The 15,639-nt window shown below is 60.5% G+C and overlaps 1 protein-coding gene across 1 annotated transcript in view; it reads right to left on the bottom strand.

The window, feature by feature from the left end:
- Positions 1-15,433, bottom strand: part of LOC308051136 (protein spinster homolog 1-like) — a 44,050-nt gene extending 28,617 nt beyond the window's left edge. Inside the window, exons 1-5 of the mRNA XM_080361451.1 lie at positions 15,413-15,433; positions 13,922-14,116; positions 11,877-11,942; positions 8,423-8,559; positions 593-744 (exon numbers count right to left, since the gene is read on the bottom strand). Of these exons, the coding sequence (XP_080217577.1) occupies positions 593-744; positions 8,423-8,559; positions 11,877-11,942; positions 13,922-14,108 (542 nt within the window). The 5' untranslated portion in view covers positions 14,109-14,116; positions 15,413-15,433. The remainder of the gene's footprint in view (positions 1-592; positions 745-8,422; positions 8,560-11,876; positions 11,943-13,921; positions 14,117-15,412) is intronic.
- Between the last annotated feature and the right edge of the window lie 206 nt (positions 15,434-15,639).

The raw sequence follows: 15,639 nt of genomic DNA on the forward strand, positions 1-15,639 counted from the left end.
ACCCCCAATGTCCCCAATGTCCCCATTGCCCCCAATGTCCCCACTGCCCCCATTGCCCCCATTGCCCCCATTGCCCCCATTCCCCCCATTGCCCCCAATGTCCCCATTGCCCCCACTGTCCCCATTGTCCCCAATGTCCCCATCACCCCCATTGACCCCATTGCCCCCAATGTCCCCATTGCCCCCATTGCCCCCAATGTCCCCATTGCCCCCATTGCCCCCATTGTCCCCATTGCCCCCAATGTCCCCATTGCCCCCATTACCCCCATTGCCCCCAATGTCCCCATTGCCCCCACTGTCCCCATTACCCCAATGTCCCCATCACCCCCAATGCCCCCATTGCCCCTAATGCCCCCATTGCCCCCAACGTCCCCATTGCCCCCATTGCCCCCATTGCCCCCAATGTCCCCAATGTCCCCATTGCCCCCATCGCCCCCATCACCCCCATTGCCCCCATCGCCCCCATTGCCCCCATCACCCCCATTGCCCCCAATGTCCCCATCGCCCCCAATGTCCCCATCACCCCCATTGTCCCCATCACCCCCACTGTCCCCAAAGTCCCCATTGCCCCCACTGTCCCCATTGCCCCCACCTGCCGAGCGGGACCCCCATGTAGAAGGCGGCCAGCGCGGGGGTGCGGGCGGGGCCGGCGATGACGTCAGCGATGAGGGCGGGGGCCACGGTGCTGAACCCCCCCTCCCCCACCCCCACCAGCGCCCGGCCCAGCAGCAGCAGCCAGAACCCCTGGGGGGCACATGGGGTCACGGGGGGTCACGGGGTCATATGGGGTCATGGGGTCATATGGGGTCATGGGGGGTCATGGGGTCACAGGTGGTCATAGGGTTACATGGGGGTCATATGGGGTCATGGGGTCATATGGGGTCATGGGGTCACATGGGGTCATAAGGGGTCATGAGGTCACAGGGGGTCATGGGGTCACAGGTGTTCGTGGGGTCATATGGGGTCATGGGGTCACATGGGGTCATAAGGAGTCATGGGGTCATAAGAGGTCATGGGGTCACATGGGGTCATGGGGTCACAGGGGGTCATAGGGTTACATGGGGGTCATATGGGGTCATGGGGTCATATGGGGTCATGGGGTCACATGGGGTCATAAGGGGTCATGAGGTCACAGGGGGTCATGGGGTCACAGGTGTTCGTGGGGTCACATGGGGTCATATGGGGTCATGGGGTTACATGGGCTCATGGGGTCATATAGGGTCATGGGGTCACAGGGTTACATGGGGGTCATATGGGGTCATGGGGTCACATGGGGTCATGGGGTCACAGGGGGTCACAGGGTTACATGGGGTCATATGGGGTCATGGGGTTACATGGGGTCATGGGGTCCATGGGGTCATGGGGTCACATGGGGTCATAAGGAGTCATGGGGTCATAAGAGGTCATGGGGTCACATGGGGTCATGGGGTCACAGGTGTTCGTAGGGTCACATGGGGGTCATATGGGGTCATGGGGTTACATGGGCTCATGGGGTCACATGGGGTTACAGGGGGTCATGGGGTCACAGGGTCGTGGGGTTACATGGGGTCACATGGGGTCATGGGGTCACAGGGTTACATGGGGGTCATATGGGGTCATGGGGTCACATGGGGTCATGGGGTCATGGGTTTACATGGGCTCATGGGGTCACATGGGGTCACGGGGTCACATGGGGTCATATGAGGTCATGGGTTCATGGGGGTCATGGGGTCACATGGGGTCATGGGGGTCACAGGGGGTCATGGGGTCATGGGGTCACATGGGGGTCATGGGGTCACAGGGGGTCATGGGGTTACATGGGGTCATATGGGGTCATGGGGGGTCATGGGGGGTCATGGGGTCACAGGGGGTCATATGGGGTCATGGGGTCACATGGGGTCATGGGGGTCATGGGGTCACATGGGGTCATGGGGGTTACATGGGGTCATGAGGTCATATGGGGTCATGGGGCGTCATGGGGTCATATGGGGTCATGGGGGGTCATGGGGTCACATAGGGTCATGGGGTCACATGGGGTCATAGGGTTACATGGGCTCATGGGGTCATGGGGTTACATGGGCTCATGGGGTCACGTGGGGTCACGGGGTCACAGAGGGTCATGGGGTTACATGGGGTCATGGGGTCACATGGGGTCACATGGGGTCATGGGGTCACATGGGGTTACAGGGGGGTCACATGGGGTCATGGGGTCACATGGGGTCACAGGGGGTCACAGGGTTACATGGGGGTCATATGGGGTCATGGGGTTACATGGGCTCATGGGGTCATATGGGGTCACGGGGGTCATGGGGTCATATGGGGTCACGAGGTCACGGGCTCATGGGGTCACAGGGTCACATGGGGTCACGGGGGGTTGTGGGGTTACAGGGGGTCCTATGGGGTCATGGGGTCACGTGGGTCACGGGGTCACATGGGGTTACATGGGGGTTACAGAGTCACATGGGGTCATGGGGGTCACAGGGGGTCATGGGGTTACATGGGGTCATGGGGGTCATGGGGTCACAGGGGGTCATGGGGTTACATGGGGTCATATGGGGTCATGGGGGGTCATGGGGGTCATGGGGTCACAGGGGGTCATATGGGGTCATGGGGTCACAGGGGGTCGTGGGGTCACATGGGGTCACATGGGGTCATGGGGGTCATGGGGGGTCATGGGGTTACATGGGGTCATATGGGGTCATGGGGTCACAGGGGGTCGTGGGGTCACATGGGGTCACATGGGGTCACATGGGGTCATGGGGTCACAGGGGGTCACAGGGTTACATGGGGTCATATGGGGTCATGGGGTCATGAGGTCACAGGGTCACATGGGGTCACAGGGGGTCACAGGGTTACATGGGGGTCATATGGGGTCATGGGGTCACATGGGGGTCATGGGGTCACATGGGGTCACAGGGGGTCACCCCCACCCCATAGATTCCACCCCCGTCTCCCACCCCCCCCCATTGTGCCCCACACCTGCCCCACATCTCCCCCATATCCCCCCATAGCTCCCCCATGTCCTGCCCCACTGTGCCCCACATCCACCCCATAGCTCCCCCACATCCTGCCCCACATCCACCCCATAGATACCCCACATACTGCCCCATTGTGCCCCACATCCTGCCCCACATCCACCCCATATCCCCCCCATAGCTCCCCCACATCTACCCCATAGATACCCCACATACTGTCCCATTGTGCCCCACATCCTGCCCCACATCCACCCCATATCCCCCCCACATCCTGCCCCACATCTACCCCATAGATACCCCATATCCCCCCATAGCTCCCCCACATCCTCCCCATTGTGCCCCACATACACCCCACATGCACCCCACACCTGCCCCATATCCCCCCCCATAGCTCCCCCACATCCTGCCCCACATCCTGCCCCATAACTCCCCCACATCCACCCCATAGATACCCCATATCTCCCCCATAGTTCCCCCACATCCTGCCCCACATCCACCCCATAGATACCCCATATCCCCCCCACAGATACCCCACATCTGCCCCATATCTCCCCCATAGCTTCCCCATGTCCTGCCCCACATCCTGCCCCATAACTCCCCCACATCCTGCCCCACACCCACCTCATAGCTCCCCCATATCTCCCCCCACATCCACCCCATATCTCCCCCATATCCCCCCCATAGCTCCCCCATATCCTGCCCCACATCCTGCCCCACATCCACCCCATAGATACCCCATATCTCCCCCACATCCTGCCCCACATCCACCCCATAGATACCCCATATCTCCCCCATATTTCCCCCATAGCTTCCCCACGTCCTGCTCCATCCTGCCCCACATCCCGCCCCACATCCACCCCATAGACACCCCATATCCACCCCATAGCTTCCCCCTCAACCTGCCCCACACCCACCCCATATCTCCCCCACATCCACCCATAGACACCCCATATCTCCCCCACATCCACCCCACTGTGCCCCACACCCTGCCCCACATCCACCCCACAGATACCCCACATCTCCCCCATGTCCTGCCCCACATCCTGCCTCACATCCCACCCCATAGACACCCCATATCCCCCCCATAGACACCCCATATCCCCCCATAGACACCCCATATCTCCCCATAGATACCCCATATCCCCCCCATAGACACTCCATATCCCCCCCATAGACACCCCATATCTCCCCATAGACACCCCATATCCCCCCCATAGACACCCCATATCTCCCCATAGATACCCCATATCCCCCCATAGACACCTCATATCTCCCCATAGACACCCCATATCTCCCCATAGACACCCCATATCCCCCCCATAGACACCCCATATCTCCCCCATAGACACCCCATATCCCCCCCATAGACACCCCACATCCCACCCCACATCCACCCCATATCCCCCCCATAGCTTCCCCATGTCCTGCCCCACATCCTGCCCCACATCTGCCCCATTTACTCTCCATATCCCACCCTATTATTCACCCACATTCTCCCCACATCCACCCCATAGATACCCCACATCCCCCCCACGTCCTGCCCCACATCCACCCCCTATCCCCCCCATAGATACCCCACGTCCTACCCCACATCCTGCCCCACATCCCACCCCACATATACCCCATATCTCCCCTATAGCTCCCCCACATCCTGCCCCACATCCACCCCATAGATACCCCACATCCACCCCATATCTCCCCCATATCCTGCCCTACATCCTGCCCCATTGTGCTCCACATCCTGCCCCACATCCACCCCATAGATACCCCATATGCCCCCCATAGCTCCCCCATGTCCTGCCCCACATCCCACCCCACATACACCCCATATCCCCCCCATAGCTCCCCCACATCCTGCCCCACATCCACCCCATAGACACCCCATATCCCCCCCATAGCTCCCCCATGTCCTGCCCCACATCCACCCCATAGATACCCCATATCTCCCCCATAGACACCCCATATCCCCCCCATAACTCCCCCACATCCACCCCATAGATACCCCATATCTCCCCCACATCCACCCCATATCTCCCCCATGTCCTGCCCCACTGTGCCCCACATCTGCCCCACATCCCGCCCCACATGCACCGTGGGGGTCACGAAGCTGCTGGCCAGCGTGGCCGCGGACCAGAGGCCCCATAGACACCCCATAGACACCCCATATCCCCCCCATAGCTCCCTCAAATCCACCCCATAGACACCCCATATCCCCCCCATAGCTCCCCCACATCCTGCCCCACATCCTGCCCCATAACTCCCACACATCTCCCCCCCCATCCTGCCCCACATCCACCCCATAGATACCCTGTATCTCCCCCACATCCTGCCCCACATTCACCCCATATCTCTCCCATCATAGCTGCCCCATGTCCTGCCCCACATCCACCCCATATTCTCCCCATATCTCCCCCACATCCTGCCCCACATCCACCCCATAGATACCCCATATCTCCCCCACATCCACCCCATAGCTCCCCCACGTCCTGCCCCACATCCCGCCCCACATCCCGCCCCACACGCACCGTGTGGGTCACGCAGCTGCTGGCCAGCGTGGCCGCGGACCAGAGGGCGCTGGCCCCACATCTGCCCCATAGACACCCCATATCCCCCCCCATATCTCCCCCACATCCACCCCATAGACACCCCATGTCCTAGCCCAAATTTTGCCCCATAGCTCTCCCATAGCTCCCCCACATCCTGCCCCACATCCTGCCCCATAGCTCCCCCACATCCTCCCCATTGTGCCCCATATCCTGCCCCACATCCACCCCATAGATACCCCATATCCCCCCCATATCCTGCCCCACATCCACTCCATATCCCCCCCATAGATACCTCGTATCTCCCCCACATCCTGCCCCACATCCACCCCATTTCTCCCCCATAGCTGCCCCACATCCTACCCCCATCCCCCCCATAGCTCCCCCATGTCCTGCCCCACATCCTGCCCCATAGCTCCCCCACATCCTCCCCATTGTGCTCCACATCCTGCCCCACATCCACCCCATAGATACCCCATATCTCCCCCATAGACACCCCATATCCCCCCCATATCTCCCCCACATCCACCCCATAGACACCCCATATCTCCCCCACAGACACCCCATATCCCCCCCATATCTCCCCCACATCCTGCCCCACATCTGCCCCATTTATTCCCCATATCCCACCCCATTATCCGTCCACATTCTCCCCACATCCACCCCATATCCCCCCCATAGCTCCCCCACATCCTGCCCCATAACTCCCCCACATCTCCCCCACATCCTGCCCCACATCCACCCCATAGACACCCCATATCTCCCCCACATCCACCCCATAGACACCCCATATCCCCCCGTAGCTCCCCATGTCCTGCCCCACACCCTGCCCCACATCTCCCCCCGCACCGTGTGGGTCACGCAGCTGCTGGCCAGCGTGGCCGCGGACCAGAGGGCGCTGGCCCCACACCTGCCCCATAGACACCCCATATCCCCCCATAGCTCCCCATATCCTGCCCCACATCCACCCCATAGATACCCTGTATCTCCCCCACATCCTGCCCCACATTCACCCCATATCTCTCCCATCATAGCTGCCCCATGTCCTGCCCCACATCCACCCCATATTCTCCCCATAGCTGCCCCACATCCTGCCCCACATCCACCCCATAGATACCCTGTATCTCCCCCACATCCTGCCCCACATTCACCCCATATCTCTCCCATCATAGCTGCCCCATGTCCTGCCCCACATCCACCCCATATTCTCCCCATAGCTGCCCCACATCCTGCCCCACATCCACCCCATAGATACCCCATATCTCCCCCACATCCACCCCACATCCTGTCCCACATCCTGCCCCACATCCACCCCATAGATACCCCATATCTCCCCCACATCCACCCCATAGCTCCCCCACGTCCTGCCCCACATCCCGCCCCACATCCCGCCCCACACGCACCGTGTGGGTCACGCAGCTGCTGGCCAGCGTGGCCGCGGACCAGAGGGCGCTGGCCCCACATCTGCCCCATAGACACCCCATATCCCCCCATAGACACCCCACATCCACCCCATAGATACCCCATGTCCTAGCCCAAATTTTGCCCCATAGCTCTCCCATAGCTCCCCCACATCCTGCCCCACATCCTGCCCCATAGCTCCCCCACATCCTCCCCATTGTGCCCCACATCCTGCCCCACATCCACCCCATAGATACCCCATATCCCCCCCATATCCTGCCCCACATCCACTCCATATCCCCCCCATAGATACCTCGTATCTCCCCCACATCCTGCCCCACATCCACCCCATAGACACCCCATATCCCCCCATAGCCCCCCATGTCCTGCCCCACACCCTGCCCCACATCTCCCCCCGCACCGTGGGGGTGACGAAGCTGCTGGCCAGCGTGGCCGCGGACCAGAGGGCGCTGGCCCCACATCTGCCCCATAGACACCCCATATCCCCCCCATATCTCCCCCACATCCTGCCCCACATCCACCCCATAGATACCCCATATCTCCCCCACATCCTGCCCCACATTCACCCCATATCTCTCCCATCATAGCTGCCCCATGTCCTGCCCCACATCCACCCCATATTCTCCCCATAGCTGCCCCACATCCTGCCTCACATCCACCCCATAGATACCCCATATCTCCCCCACATCCACCCCACATCCTGTCCCACCTCCTGCCCCACATCCACCCCATAGATACCCCGTATCTCCCCCACATCCACCCCATAGACACCCGATATCCCCCCATAGCCCATCATGTCCTGCCCCACACCCTGCCCCACATCTCCCCCCGCACCGTGGGGGTGACGAAGCTGCTGGCCAGCGTGGCCGCGGACCAGAGGGCGCTGGCCCCACATCTGCCCCATAGACACCCCATATCCCCCCCCATATCTCCCCCACATCCACCCCATAGACACCCCATATCCCCCCCATAGCTCCCCCACGTCCTGCCCCACATCCACCCCATAGCTCCCCCATATCTCCCCCATAGACACCCCATATCCCCCCCATATCTCCCCCACATCCACCCCATAGATACCCCATATCTCCCCCACATCCACCCCATATCTCCCCCCATGTCCTGCCCCACTGTGCCCCACATCTGCCCCACATCCCGCCCCACATGCACCGTGGGGGTCACGAAGCTGCTGGCCAGCGTGGCCGCGGACCAGAGGCCCCATAGACACCCCATAGACACCCCATATCCCCCCATAGCTCCCTCAAATCCACCCCATAGATACCCCATATCCCCCCCATAGCTCCCTCAAATCCACCCCATAGACACCCCATATCCCCCCCATAGCTCCCCCACATCCTGCCCCACATCCTGCCCCATAACTCCCCCACATCTCCCCCACATCCTGCCCCACATCCACCCCATAGATACCCCATATCTCCCCCACATCCACCCCATAGCTCCCCCACGTCCTGCCCCCACTACCCTGCCCCACATCTCCCCCCGCACCGTGGGGGTGACGAAGCTGCTGGCCAGCGTGGCCGCGGACCAGAGGGCGCTGGCCCCACAGAGCAGCAGCTTCCGGCTGCCGCGGTCGCCCAGGAACCCGAACAGGGGGGCCAGCAGCAGGTAGCTCACGATGAACACTGGGGGGCAGACCCACACGTGTGGGGGGGCGGGAACCCCATAGGGAGCTGAGAGCTATGGGGCAGACCCCACACGTGTGGGGGCGGGACCCCCCATAGGGAGCTGAGAGCTATGGGGCAGACCCACACGTGTGGGGCGGGAACCCCATAGGGAGCTGAGAGCTATGGGGCAGACCCACACGTGTGGGGCGGGACCCCCCATAGGGAGCTGAGAGCTATGGGGCAGACCCACACGTGTGGGGCGGGACCCCCCATGGGGAACTGAGAGCTATGGGGCAGACCCACACGTGTGGGGCGGGACCCCCCATAGGGAGCTGAGAGCTATGGGGCAGACCCACACGTGTGGGGCGGGACCCCCCATGGGGAACTGAGAGCTATGGGGCAGACCCACACGTGTGGGGCGGGACCCCCCATAGGGAGCTGAGAGCTATGGGGCAGACCCACACGTGTGGGGCGGGACCCCCCATAGGGAGCTGAGAGCTATGGGGCAGACCCACACGTGTGGGGCGGGACCCCCCATAGGGAGCTGAGAGCTATGGGGCAGACCCACACGTGTGGGGCGGGACCCCCATAGGGAGCTGAGAGCTATGGGGCAGACGCACACGTGTGGGGCGAGACCCCCCATAGGGAACTGAGAGCTATGGGGCAGACCCCACACGTGTGGGGCGGGACCCCCCATAGGGACCTGAGAGCTATGGGGTAGACCCACACGTGTGGGGCGGGACCCCCCATGGGGAGCTGAGAGCTATGGGGCAGACCCACACGTGTGGGGCGGGACCCCCCATAGGGAGCTGAGAGCTATGGGGCAGACCCACACGTGTGGGGCGAGACCCCCCATAGGGAACTGAGAGCTATGGGGCAGACCCACACGTGTGGGGCGGGACCCCCCATGGGGAGCTGAGAGCTATGGGGCAGACCCACACGTGTGGGGCGGGACCCCAATGGGGAACTGAGAGCTATGGGGCAGACCCACACGTGTGGGGCGGGACCCCCCATAGGGAGCTGAGAGCTATGGGGCAGACCCACACGTGTGAGGCGGGACCCCCCCATAGGGAGCTGAGAGCTATGGGGGCAGACCCACACGTGTGGGGCGGGACCCCCCATAGGGAGCTGAGAGCTATGGGGCAGACCCACACGTGTGGGGCGGGACCCCCCATAGGGAGCTGAGAGCTATGGGGCAGACGCACACGTGTGGGGCGAGACCCCCCATAGGGAACTGAGAGCTATGGGGCAGACCCACACGTGTGGGGCGGGACCCCCCATAGGGACCTGAGAGCTATGGGGTAGACCCACACGTGTGGGGCGGGACCCCCCATGGGGAGCTGAGAGCTATGGGGCAGACCCACACGTGTGGGGCGGGACCCCCCATAGGGAGCTGAGAGCTATGGGGCAGACCCACACGTGTGGGGCGAGACCCCCCATAGGGAACTGAGAGCTATGGGGCAGACCCACACGTGTGGGGCGGGACCCCCCATGGGGAGCTGAGAGCTATGGGGGCAGACCCACACGTGTGGGGCGGGACCCCAATGGGGAACTGAGAGCTATGGGGCAGACCCACACGTGTGGGGCGGGACCCCCCATAGGGAGCTGAGAGCTATGGGGCAGACCCACACGTGTGAGGCGGGACCCCCCATAGGGAGCTGAGAGCTATGGGGCAGACCCACACGTGTGGGGCGGGACCCCCCATAGGGAGCTGAGAGCTATGGGGCAGACCCACACGTGTGGGGCGGACCCCCCATGGGGAGCTGAGAGCTATGGGGCAGACCCACACGTGTGGGGCGGGACCCCCATAGGGAGCTGAGAGCTATGGGGCAGACCCCACACGTGTGGGGCGAGACCCCCCATAGGGAACTGAGAGCTATGGGGCAGACCCACACGTGTGGGGCGGGACCCCCCATAGGGAACTGAGAGCTATGGGGCAGACCCACACGTGTGGGGCAGGGTGGGAGGTGGGACCCACACGTGTGGGGCGGGACCCCCCATAAGGAGCTGAGAGCTATGGGACAGACCCACACGTGTGGGGCGGGACCCACAGGTAACTCAGGATGAACACTGGGGGAGACCCACACATATGGGGCGGGATGGGGGGCAGGATAGGGGGAGACCCACCACGTGTGGGGCAGGACGCCCCATAGGGAACTGAGGATGAACACTGCGAGACCCACACGTGTGGGGCGGGATGGGGGGCAGGATGGGGGGCAGACCCACACGTGTGGGGCAGGACCCCAATGGGGAACGGAAAGCTATGGGGCAGACCCACATGTGTGGGGCAGGACCCCCCACAGAGAACTGAGGATGAACACTGAGGATCTATGGGTCAGCCCCACACGTGTGGGGCAGCTATGGGGCAGGATGGGGGGCAGACCCACACATGTGGGGCAGCTATGGGGCAGGATGGGGGGCAGACCCACACATGTGGGGCAGCTATGGGGCAGGATGTGGGGCAGGATGTGGGTCAGCCCCACATATGTGGGGCAGCTATGGGGCAGGATGTGGGTCAGCCCCACACGTGTGGGGCAGCTATGGGGCAGGATGTGGGGCGGGATGTGGGTCAGCCCCACACGTGTGGGGCAGCTATGGGGCAGGATGTGGGGCAGCCCCACCCGTGTGGGGCAGCTATGGGGCAGGATGTGGGGCAGCCCCACATGTGTGGGGCAGCTATGGGGCAGACCCACAGGAGCTCTATGGGGGGTCAGTTGGGGGTCAGCCCCACATATGTGGGGCAGCTATGGGGCAGGATGTGGGGCAGCCCCACACGTGTGGGGCAGCTATGGGGCAGGATGTGGGTCAGCCCCACACATGTGGGGCAGCTATGGGGCAGGATGTGGGGCAGGATGTGGGTCAGCCCCACATATGTGGGGCAGCTATGGGGCAGGATGTGCGGCAGGATGTGGGTCAGCCCCACCCGTGTGGGGCAGCTATGGGGCAGGATATGGGGCAGCCCCACATGTGTGGGGCAGCTATGGGGCAGACCCACAGGAGCTCTATGGGGAGTCAGTTGGGGGTCAGCGCCACACGTGTGGGGCAGCTATGGGGCAGGATGTGGGTCAGCCCCACACGTGTGGGGCAGCTATGGGGCAGGATGTGGGGCAGCCCCACACGTGTGGGGCAGCTATGGGGCAGGATGTGGGGCAGGATGTGGGTCAGCCCCACACGTGTGGGGCAGCTATGGGGCAGGATGCGGGGCAGGATGTGGGTCAGCCCCACACGTGTGGGGCAGCTATGGGGCAGGATGTGGGGCAGCCCCACACGTGTGGGGCAGCTATGGGGCAGGATGTGGGTCAGCCCCACACGTGTGGGGCAGCTATGGGGCAGACCTGTCTGCAGGAGTCCGGATTTCCCGTCGTCGATGCCGAAAAAGTCCTCAACATCGGGGAGGACGCCTGGGGGGCACAGACCCACAGCGACCCATAAGTGACCCATAGCGACCCATAAGTGACCCACAGAGACTCATAAATGGCCCATAAATGACCGAAAATTGACCCATAAGTGACCCATGAATGACCCATAGCGACCCCCCGACCCATAGTGACCCCATGAGTGACCCATAGAGACCCATAAGTGACCCATAGCGACCCATAACTGACCAAAAATTGACCCATAACTGACGCCTAAGTGACCCATAGTGACCCCATAACTGACCTATAGTGACCCATAAATGACCCATAGCTGACCCATAGAGACCCACAGTGACCCCATAACTGACCCATAGTGACCCATAAGTGACCCATAGCAACCCATAACTGACCCATAGTGACCCACAGAGACCCCATAACTGACCCATAGCGACCCATAATTGACCCATAGTGACCCATAAGTGACCCCATACCTGACCCATAGTGACCCATAATTGACCCATAGTGACCCATAGCTGACCCATAGAGACCCACAGTGACCCACAGTGACCCATAAGTGACCCATAGCGACCCATAATTGACCCATAGTGACCCATAAGTGACCCCATACCTGACCCATAGAGACCCATAATTGACCCATAGTGACCCATAGCTGACCCATAGAGACCCACAGTGACCCATAGTGACCCATAAGTGACCCATAAGTGACCCATAGCGACCCATAAGTGACCCATAGTGACCCCATAAGTGACCCTATAACTGACCCATAGTGACCCACAGACACTCATAGTGACCCATAGTGACCCCATAACTGACCCATAATTGACCCATAGTGACCCATAAGTGACCCATAGCAACCCTTAACTGACCCATAAGTGACCCATAGTGACCCCATAACTGACCCATATTGACCCATAAGTGACCCATAGTGACCCATAACTGACCTCATAAGTGACCCATAACGACCCATAAGTGACCCATAAGTGACCCATAAGTGACCCATAGCAACCCATAACTGACCCCACAAGCGACCCATAGAGACCCACAAGTGACCAAAAATCAACCCATAAGTGACCCAGAAGTGACCCATAGTGACCCCATAACTGACCCATAACTGACCCATAACGACCCATAATTGTCCCATAGTGACCCATAGTGACCCCATAAGTGACCCATAAGTGACCCCATAACTGACCCATAGTGACCCATAACAACCTATAAGTGACCCATAAGTGACCCCATAACTGACCCATAGTGACCCATAGACAGCCCATAACTGACACATAGTGACCCATAATTGACCCACAGTGACCCATAGTGACCCATAATGACCCATAAGTGACCCATAGTGACCCCATAACTGACCCATAGTGACCCATAGAGACCCCATAACTGACCCATAGTGACCCATAGGTGACCCATAATGACCCACAAGTGACCCATAATGACCCCATAACTGACCCATAGTGACCCATAGAGACCCATAACTGACCCATAGTGACCCATAACTGACCCATAGTGACCCATAGAGACTCATAGTGACCCATAGAGACCCCATAACTGACCCATAGAGACCCATAACTGACCCCATAATGATCCATAGTGACCCATAACTGACCCATAGTGACCCATAGAGACCGATAGTGACCCATAAGTGACCCATAGTGACCCCATAACTGACCCATAGAGACCCATAAGTGACCCCATAATGATCCATAGTGACCCCATAACTGACCCATAGTGACCCACAGTGACCCATAACTGACCCATAGTGACCCCATAACTGACCCATAATGACCCATAATTGTCCCATAGTGACCCATAAGTGACCCATAGTAACCCATAACTGACCCCACAAGTGACCCATAGTGACCCATAAGTGACCCCATAAGTGACCCATAGAGACCCATAACTGCCCAAAAATCGACCCATAAGTGACCCCATAAGTGACCCATAGTGACCCCACATCCCGCCCCACATCCCGCCCCACATCCTGCCCCACATACTGGCCAGGGTGAACCGGTCCATGTAGTTGAGCAGGTTGACGTAGCAGAGCACGGCCAGCGCCAGCCGGGGGGCGCTATGGGGCGCCGTGGGGCCGCTATGGGGCGCCGTGGGGCCGGGGGGGGCGCTGTGGGGCGGCTCCTCCCCCCCCGTGTCGTCCGCGCGGCCAAGGAGCGGCCGCGACGCCATGGGGCAGCCTGGGGGCAGACCCATAAGTGACCCATAGGGACCATAGGGACCCATAGGGACACATAGATTGACCCATAGAGACCCATAGATTGACCCATAGAGACCATAGAGACCCATAGATTGACCCATAGGGACACATAGGGACACATAGGGACACATAGACTGACCCATAGAGACCCACAGAGGGACCCATAGGGACACATAGGGACACATAGAGACCCATAGAGTGACCCATAGAGACCCACAGAGTGATCCATAGAGACCCACAGAGTGACCCATAGGGACCCATAGGGACCCATAGGGACACATAGGGACCCATAGGGACCCATAGGGACCCATAGGGACACATAGAGACCCATAGATTGACTCATAGAGACCCATAGGGACCCATAGATTGACCCATAGAGACCCATAGGGACCCATAGAGACCCACAGAGTGACCCATAGAGACCCACAGAGTGACCCATAGAGACCCATAGGGACCCATAGAGACCCACAGAGTGACCCATAGAGACCCATAGAGACCCATAGGGACACATAGAGACCCATAGATTGACTCATAGAGACCCATAGAGACCCATAGGGACCCATAGAGACCCATAGGGACCCATAGGGACCATAGAGACCCATAGAGACCATAGAGACCCATAGGGACCCATAGAGACCCATAGAGACCATAGAGACCCATAGAGACCCATAGGGACCCATAGAGACCAAAGAGACCCATAGAGAGCCATAGAGACCCATAGGGACCCATAGAGACCCATAGAGACCCATAGAGACCATAGAGACCATAGAGACCCATAGAGACCCTTAGAGACCTATAGAGACCATAGAGACCATAGGGACCCATAGAGACCCACAGAGACCCATAGAGACTCATAGACACCATAGAGACCCATAGGGACCCATAGGGACCATAGAGACCCATAGAGACCATAGAGACCCATAGAGACCATAGAGACCATAGAGACCATAGAGACCCATAGGGACCCATAGGGACTCATAGAGACCCATAGAGACCCATAGAGACCATAGAGACCATAGAGACCCATAGGGACCCATAGGGACCCATAGAGACCATAGAGACCATAGAGACCATAGAGACGCAAAGGGACCATAGAGACTATAGAGAGACCCACAGCTCCCCCACCCCCAATTTGCCCCATTTTTCACTAAAATCCCCCAAATTCGCCCCAAATTTGCCCCCAACACCCTCATCCCTCCCCCCATTTCCCCCGCTCCCCCATTTTTGCCCCAAACCCGCGGATTTCACCCCAAATTTCGCCCTTTCCCGCCCGTACCGGCCGCCCCGGCCCAGGCGCCGCTCACGTGACCTCGCGCTCACGTGATGCCCACCCCCCCCAACCTCACGTGACCGCCGCTTCCGGCCGCGGGCGGGAAGAAGCCGGAAGCGGCACCTCCCCCGCCGCTTTATGGGCGAATTGTGGCGGTTTTAGCCCCAAAACGCGGCGATTTTGCTCCAAAATGGGGCGGGGGAGGGGAAACAAGGGGGAAAATTGGCGGGAAA

The sequence above is a fragment of the Nesoenas mayeri genome (assembly GCF_963082525.1).
Source record: "Nesoenas mayeri genome assembly, chromosome: 32".
NCBI classification, from domain to species: domain Eukaryota; kingdom Metazoa; phylum Chordata; class Aves; order Columbiformes; family Columbidae; genus Nesoenas; species Nesoenas mayeri.